This window comes from Salvia hispanica, chromosome 4 (genome assembly GCF_029641045.1).
Source record: "Salvia hispanica isolate PSC_SH4W2 chromosome 4, Shi_PSC_v1, whole genome shotgun sequence".
NCBI classification, from domain to species: domain Eukaryota; kingdom Viridiplantae; phylum Streptophyta; class Magnoliopsida; order Lamiales; family Lamiaceae; genus Salvia; species Salvia hispanica.
This window is the reverse complement of record NC_142695.1, coordinates 881,789-890,695: the sequence shown is the minus strand read 5'-3', so window position 1 is coordinate 890,695 and position 8,907 is coordinate 881,789. Positions and strand designations below refer to the sequence as shown.

Here is an 8,907-nt window from a genome sequence, read left to right as displayed (position 1 = left end):
GAGCTTTATAATAGAATAAAGAAGACAAAAAGGTTAATTTATTAGTAAAAGTCATTAATAATTTGATATTAATGCTCAATATGGATAAAGAAGACATATCCAAGCAAAGAATCCAATAGAGACCAAAGCCATATGAAAGCTACCAGCTTTTTTTATTTTACACTTTTCTCTCTCCAAATTGTTGCTATAATTTTAATGCAGCGTTTATAATGTGCTTAAACTAACTAGATTAAATTTCATGATTTCCATCAAATTAACATACCAAACACCAACACACAAACAACAAAAGAAAAAAAAAAAAAAAAGAGAAATAAAAATCATTAAACAAAGAAAAAGAAAAAAGAAAACCAGCAACAACCCAACCAAGACATATTGTCATATTCTTCTTTCCCCACCCCCACCCCACCCCCTCTATATATATATATACATATATGAATGAATTCAATCCTACCAAGCCTCTTTCTATATCATATTCTTTCTAAAATTTCCAAGAACAAATCCCTCTATAACTAGCTAGAAACACAGATTTCTTAACAAAGTACTCTTTTTTTGTGTGTTTTTATTAAACCTTAAGGGTTTTGTAAGTATAAAGTATATAGTACATAACTTAAGATACCATGTTGTTGTTGTTGTTGTTGCTCTGACATTTTGTGGGTCAGAATTTGGTTCTATTCTTCATACATATATATGTTCTTAGCTTAGCACACAAGCACTTCCAAATTCATCTCAATCCAATTTTCTTGATCACTTTATTTTTCCCAATCTTTCTTCACACATTTCACCACCATATAAGCTAAGGTGTCACATTCCCACCACCATGAACAAAGACTACATTTTGAGGATGAAACCCAACAAGGCCAACAAATCCCCCACCGGCGGCGGCGAGGTCGCCGGAGGGTGGGAAGTCCGGCCAGGTGGGATGCTGGTGCAGAAGAGGAACTCAGATTGTAATCACATTGTTTCAAACATCAAAGTTAGAGTGAAACATGGCTCAGTTTACCATGATGTTGTGATCAGCTCTCAAGCTAGTTTTGGTAAATACTGCATTTTTATGATGATTTGATTCTTGATTGTGGGGATTTAAATTTTTTACTTAGTTGTGATCAACTTTCGAGCTAGTTTTGGTAAAGACTGCATTTTTATGATGATTTGGTTGATTCTTGATTGAGGGATTTATATTTTTATGTAGTTAGTGATCAGCTCTCAAGCCAGTTATTTGCATTTTTTTGATGACTTGGTTGATTCTTGATTGTGGGATTTAGATTTTATGTAGTTGTGATCAACTCTGAAGTCAGTTTTGGTCAAGACTGCCTTTTTATGATGATTTGGTTGATTCTTGATTGTGGGATTTAAATTTTTATTTAGATGCGATCAACTCTCATGCCATTTTTGCTAAAGACTGCTTTTTTATGATGATTTGGCTGGTTCTTGAATGTGGGATTTGAATTTTTGTTTTGATGCAGGTGAGCTAAAGAAGATGGTGGCAGGGGCAACTGGGGTGCACACACAAGATCAGAAGATGATTTACAAGGAAAAGGAGAGAGATTCAAAATCATTTCTTGATAGTGTTGGTGTAAGAGATGGCTCAAAGATTGTGATGGTTGAAGATGAAGTGAGTAGAGAGAAAAGATGCCTTGAATCAAGAAAGAATGCTAAATTGGACAAGGCATCAAAGGAGATTGCTGAGATCAGATTTGAGGTTGATGCCCTTGCAAAAAAGGTACTACCATTATTCTTGAGAAAAAAATTGATTCATTTATTGAATAATAGTTTTAATTGAAGAGATGTGATTGGTTGTGAATTGGTAGGTGGGAGCAATTGAATTGGAAATTAATGGAGGCAAGAAAGTTGTGGAGACAGTTTTTTTGGGCTTGATTGAATTGTTGATGAAACAGCTCATAAAGTTGGATGCAATTGCTGCTGATGGAGATGTAAAGCTCCAGAGAAGAATGCAGGTTACATATTAATTTTATTTATAATAAAAAATAAGATGAAAATCACTTCTTTATTTTTTTTGGTTTTGACTTTGATGAATTCTTGAAGGTGAAAAGGGTGCAGAAGTACATAGAAACTCTTGACATGCTGAAGATGAGGAATTCCAACCTAGAAAATATGCAGCAATACCAGAAGATTTACAAGGAACCGGTGTCGAAAACTTGCCAAAAACAGCAAGAAATGAAGAGGATTAATGGGGGTTTCAATCATGGGCAAGTGGTGGTTACAACAAAATGGGAGACATTTTGATGAACCAAAAAAATTTCAAGTTCAAGAAAGTTGCTGTGATGAAAAAAGAAGTTATATAATTTGATTTTTAATGGTATAGAAAGTATTATGCACATATGTTTTCTGTTAAATCTTGAATATATATGGATGGATGGATGGTGTTGGGAAATATGATTGTTTTTACATTCTTTAATTTTCTGCACTAAGATTTTGGTGATTGTATGATGCTCTATTTGTTTAGAATGTGAAGTGAAATTCTTCTTCCAATTTGTATATAAAAATTGGTGTAAATTGGTGTAAAGTGGAGGTTGAAGGGATTCTTATACAATTTACTTTTGATTTACATATATTGTTAAAATAATTCTTTAGCTTAATTCAGAAAAATATATACTCCATTTTTATAGTGCTATTTGAATCAAACACTCACGTATGCAAGATGACTCGAACATCTAACTAACTAAGTTACATAAAACTAAAATCTTAACTTCAACCGATGATTTTACAAGCAAGGGCATTATAACTATACATTAGATTCATGAATATGTATTCCAAAAAATAAACATTTTTTCGATTTGTGGGAAAATAATTTAGGATTTTGGTGTAATTGATGAAGACAAAATCATTACCTAATCTCCTACACAAAGATTCCAATGTTTTTGTTGGTGCAGCAAAAGTTGATGGAACAATGAACCAACCATAAATTTAATCATCTTTTTGACATTACTCACTAAACTACACTGTTTTTTTCTCAAAATATAATCTTTGTTTGACTTTTAAGCCCACAGGATATCGTTTATTAATTATTATTTCTTTATTTTCTTCAGGCGTGAGAAATTTCACTAGTGATATCTCATTTTCACTTCATGTTTTTGCACCATAAAATAAAGTTTATGTCATCGATTTAAGTATTTAATACTACCATTTAGAAGAATAGAGTAAGTGATAAAATGAAAAGTACACTCTCCGTCTATTATTAAATATTTATGGAATATCTTCCACTAATATTTCATTATCAAATTAATAGTTCTATTATATAATAATAATCCACATTTATCTATCTTTTCTTTGCCTTTCTTAAATAAAAATCAAAGATAGAGGGAGTATTTATTTAGGATGACAGAGCCAATATAGTAGTAGTACTGGTTTATAAGTACCTAGCTAGGCAAGAGGCCCACATGGCCACATATATGAGAAAACTAATTAGACCATATATATTTAATGAATCCTTAATACTCCTAATTCATAGACAAATATAGTATACTTCCTTCGTCCCATTACATGTGAGATATTTCATTTAACCACAAATATTAAGACTGAAAAAAAGTAGAAAGAAAAAGTAGGATACAGTCGAAATAAGAGAGATAGAATTTTGATTTTTATCATAAAAAAAAATATCTCATTTATAGTAAGACAATGTAAAAAAAAATACACCTTACTTGTAATGAGACGCATGTAAAAAATACTCTCCCAATATTCATATTATTTGAGTAATTATTGTGATTCTTGCAATGCTTTGGCTATAGCCCAAGGAAGAAAACTTTATAGGCCCAATGATATATTAAAGCCCAAAACTAGGATTCTCTAATGTGCTTGGTCGATTTTTTAGAGAAGATGAGATATTGATAAGCCCAGAGAGACCTAAGACAATAAAAATTTATTTATGCAACTCATCATAATTGCAAAGCAACTTAGCATATTTATTAGAATTTTTAGAATAAATAATTTTTTGTTAATCATATTTTGAAATAGTAAACAATGTCCCACCGTTACAGAAAATAGGAATAAAATTTTTTTGGGCAAAGTAAACATTGTCCCACCGTGAACAATTATCACAATTTTTTTTTCTATTTTTGGCCAAAAAAACTGCATACACAATGCTAATATTTTGGGCAAAATATATACCCCATATAAGGCAATTTAATTTAATAGCACTTAGGCAAAATATATCTAAGGAAATTTAATTTAATTATTTTTTATTATTCAATAGGTGAATAATTTAATTATTTAACCCAAAAATGGTATATATTTTGAGTAATTTATGCATTATAATTAGTTCGCCATCTTAGCGTTATAACTAATTAACAATACCATTTCACATATCTACATTCCCCCGAAAACGAACAACATGCAGAAAATAATATAAAAGCAACACTATTTATAGCTAATTGTTGTCGGGCTAACAAATATAACACCTCTAAAATTATAGACGACAAATGGTGGGGTGAAAAAAGTTGAAATTCAGGTAGAAATAGCTACGTAAGTTAGTAGGAGACGTGCAAAGTTGCGAGTTTGATTTGATATATTAATTCAATGTAACGTTATATATAAATAAACACGTGACGTATAAGAAGGGTGTTGGGGTATTAAAGACAACATACCTATTCTTACATGCAATGCAATCTATTGACATTTGACAAGTTGGTTAGTGGGAAAGCCCAATTTCAGGCATGTTCGAAACATTTAAATTTAAATTAATAGAAACAAAAAAGTTCAAATTCATGGAACATTATATAATTATTTATTACTATAAGTTATATCATGAACAATCCATTATACAATAATATCTCCAATATACATACTCCACGGTTCATTTATCTAAAATTAGAATGTGAAATACATGAAAGAATTGGACAAATAACGTGAGAGAGGAAAAATGGAACAAAATAAAAAGAAAGTTGTCGCGGCATGCTGGTGGGCACTCGATGGTGATATGGCGCCAACTGTCCAGGCGACACCAGTTGGATAACGAACAAACTAACGATTAGTTATGTACCGTTAGCTACTTCGATACTATGTTAGAAAATATACTTGGAATTTGCGAAAATAATTTATAAAAATGATGCCATCTCGAGAATATATTATTTTGTTTATATTGCTCCATATTTCTCAATTTAAAACGCAACGCTTTGTAGCGTTAAATGCTACACTAGTTGATTTTCTACGCGATATGTACCTTGATTGATTTTTCCTCTAAATTTATTTTCGTTATTCGAATAACAACCTACAAGTTCTTATATAACTATTTGTTGCACCCTCCAAAAATATGTCGAATAAACCACCGGTCGTGGATCGTGGCCACTTGAAACTCTAGCTAATTCATTGATTCGATGAGAAACGTCTTATTAATTAAATTGTGTGGTACCGTTCAAATACGTGCCAATATGTAGCCCAATGCTTTAGACATTCTCATTCAATCTCAAACTCTCTATGTGTGTGTGTGAAAAGCAATGGGGTTGTTTACTCATCTACGTAAGCCGGCAGTTGAGAAGATTGAATGGTCCATCATTTTTTGTCAAATTTCCATACTTGGTAAGTTGAGAGCCCTTAGCTTGTCCAACCGAATCAAAATCCTCGACTTAAAAGGTAAGAACCTTGATGTTTTGGTCTTCCAATTCTTTGAATCTCAGATTCCTTGTCTCAATAATGGGTGCCCCATTTCCTCTTTCCATATATTATTGATTATTGGTGATTTTAAGACATTCCAAATATGGACAAGATAATGGTTGCAAATAAGTGGATTTTCTTCAATTGCTATAACAAGATAATGTTGAGATATTCACGTGTTAATTGTTTTATATTGAAAAATACGGAGTAAAATAAATTAACTTAAATATCAAATTAGACGAATCGATAAAACGTTGTCCCTTCATCCAATAAGTCAGGGATTTGAATCATCAAGGGGATATTTCGATACCATTATTGATCATTTCCTTTGATCTACCTTTCACGTATAAAAAACAATTCAATTAATAAAACTTATAACTAGACTTATGGAAATATCAAATCAACTCTTGCTTGGTTATAGTTTATTTGATTTGCCTTTCACGTATCAGATACACTTCAACTAATGAAACTATAACTAGCCTAGTAGAAATCCAAAAATAAGCGTTCAAAAAATAAGAGTGCATATGTTGTTGCTGCTTACCACTCATGCATTCCACAAATATATAATCACACACATGTAGTGAATCGCATTTATAAATGCAAATCTATCATAAATTGAGTATATTAGTTTACCATACGTAACATCTACCACACGCTTAATTTGCATTATCAATTATATGCATTTGATTTAAATAAACACCTTTTTAATTTACATTGTCTGCATGTCACATATATCAACACAAAATCTTTGTTCCTCTCCTGCCTGTGCATGGTATAAAAACACTAAGATGAAAGGCCAAATCAGGTAAATTGCTAGAAATATCATGAAATTTAACAGATTATCTGGCCGTAATTTTAATAATTAGTCAGAAAAATCATGAAATTTTGATTTATTCGCAATAAGACTAAAAAATATGACCATACATGTATATAATATTGTTGATATTTTAATCTAATCCAAATAACATTATTTTGCTTTTGAATTGACGACATCATTTAACTCACTAGCGTTAACATCAGATATAATTTCACTAATTTTTCTGTCCTTGAATATTTGCAAACTAATTCAAACTTTATGGGTTTATGACAGATTTTTAAACCGTAGTTTTTCAATAATTAAACGACACTAGTTGCTGTTCAATCGATAATATCGTTTAACTCACTGACGATAATATTTATGTATGATTTTTCAACTTTCATGTCAGAACAATCAAAACTTTTTTATATTAAAATTGATTTTCAAAATCTCAACACCGAATTTCACCAAAACTTTATTGTTTTTATGACTATTTGCCAAAAAAACATTTCTTATTCCTATCATCTCATTATCCCCATCCTTTAATTTATACTAACCCCAAAATAGTATAAAAAAAGGAGATGAGAATGAATTGGTGAACTAACAAAATATTAATTTGATTAAATATAATCATTCAATTTCAAGCCTGAGAATCATCATTTTGATATCATCCGATGAAGAAATCAAGCCATCGCTTTCATGGTCGGCTTTTCCAGTCAACTCCTTTGCCCTGCTCGCTTCCTCATCCCAATCCGTCCTCATCACCACCACCAGCATCGCCGCCGCGCACGACGCCTGCGCCGCCAGCAGCCCCATCCACAGCCCCTTGAAGTCATACCCAAGGTAGAAGCACAGCCCCACCGCCACCGGCATCCCCACCAGGTAAAAGCACCCCACATTGATCCCGGCCCCCATCCTCGGCCGCGCCGTCCCCCGCAGCACCCCGTACCCGGTCGTCTGCGGGCAGTTCCCGAGCTCGCAGAGACCGATCACCGGCAGCACCGCCGCCGTCAGCGCCGCGATCTCGGCGTCGCCGGTGAACATCCCCGCCCAGACGTTCCTCACCGAGACCGCGAACGCCAGCGCGGCAATGCCGGCGAGGAGGCTGGCGCAGAGGCCGAGGACGGCCGCCGTCCTCGCCCCCTGCGGCCGCCCCGCCCCGAGCTGGTTCCCGACCCTGGCCGAGACCCCCATGCTCAGGGACGAGGGGAAAATATAAATAAGGGAGGTGGTCTGGATCAGGATCCCCATGGACCCCACAGTGGCCCTGGGGTTTGCCAGGAGGCCACATAGGAGGATCATGATCTCATACCACCACCACTCCAGACAAACACTGACACAGCTGGGGACCGCGAGGTTCAGGAGCGGTCCCCAGTTTGTCAGAGATTTGCTGGAGAAACCGCCCCATGTTTTCTTGTAGGCCCCTGACCTCGCCACGTAGGCGAGGATGCAGAGGACGAGGTTGAGGTTTGTGATGACGGCGGCGGCGGCGACGCCAGGGACGCCGAGGGAGAGGACGGTGACGAGGAGGTAGGTGATGGGGACGTGGAGGAGGACGGCGAGGGCGGCGCAGTAGGCCAGGGGCATTGTGATGGACTGCGTGCGGAGGTAGATGCGGAGGGGGTGGAGGAGGGAGTTGGCGGCGAGGTCGGGGAGGGAGGCGAGGATGTAGGAGCGGGCGGCCGCAGCGATGGCCGGGTCCTGGCCGCAGAGGAGGAGGATGTGGTGCATGTTGAGCCAGAGGAGGGAGATGGGGAGGGAGGCCAGGAGGAGGAGGAGGGTGGCGCGTTGGAGGGCGAGGCCGAGTTGCTTGAAGCGGTGGGCCCCGTGGGATTGGGCGCAGATGGGCTCCATCCCGGACGCAAGGCCGGACAGGACAGAGTAGCCAGTGATGTTGGCGAAGCCGACAGCCAGGGCGCCACCTGCGAGGGGGAGGGGCCCCAGGTGGCCGAGGAACATGAGGGAGATCAACGAGCGCAAGTAGAGGATGAGGCTGGTGATGATCATTGGGACGGACACGTCCGAGATTGCTTTGGCCTCCTTCAAAATATTGGAAGGCGACGGCGTTGGTACTGTTGTTGTTGTTGTTGTTGTTGTTGTTGTTGTTTTTGGTGGTTTTTGATCAATACATGTTGGAGAGAAGGGAACCAAAGGATTCAACATTTTTTTTTTGGAGGGGGATTGTGTTTGTGTGTGTTTAAGGGTAGTGGTGTTGATGTTATTGTTGCAATCCCCTCTACTTATATAGTAAGTGGATTCTGTCGTTTTTTTGGAGGAAGAAAAGAAGAAGAAGAAATCTTAATTTAGGGTTGTGAAATGCTTGTTAGAGCTAAGACTGCTATTTCTAATTATATACAATAATATTAATTAGTGAAACACAGGCTCTAGTAATGTATAACTCTTTGACTAATGTAAATTACTTTCTTTGTTTGGATTAGTGATTACTTATCTTACCTTGACTTATCATCTTGAATGTCAAAAACTATAAATGCAAGAAGATGAAA

General features: G+C 36.4%; 1 protein-coding gene and 1 pseudogene across 1 annotated transcript; one reads left to right on the top strand and one right to left on the bottom strand.

Annotated features, from left to right (window-relative positions):
* Positions 1-447: 447 nt before the first annotated feature.
* On the top strand, positions 448-2,524 carry LOC125192548 (BAG family molecular chaperone regulator 3-like). Its single transcript, XM_048090155.2, has 4 exons — positions 448-1,034; positions 1,464-1,720; positions 1,809-1,955; positions 2,044-2,524. The coding sequence occupies exons 1-4, from the start codon at positions 818-820 to the stop codon at positions 2,242-2,244; spliced, it is 822 nt and encodes a 273-aa protein (XP_047946112.1). The 5' UTR covers positions 448-817; the 3' UTR covers positions 2,245-2,524.
* A 4,467-nt stretch (positions 2,525-6,991) lies between these two features.
* On the bottom strand, positions 6,992-8,605 carry LOC125193240 (protein DETOXIFICATION 49 pseudogene; annotated as a pseudogene).
* Positions 8,606-8,907: the final 302 nt, after the last annotated feature.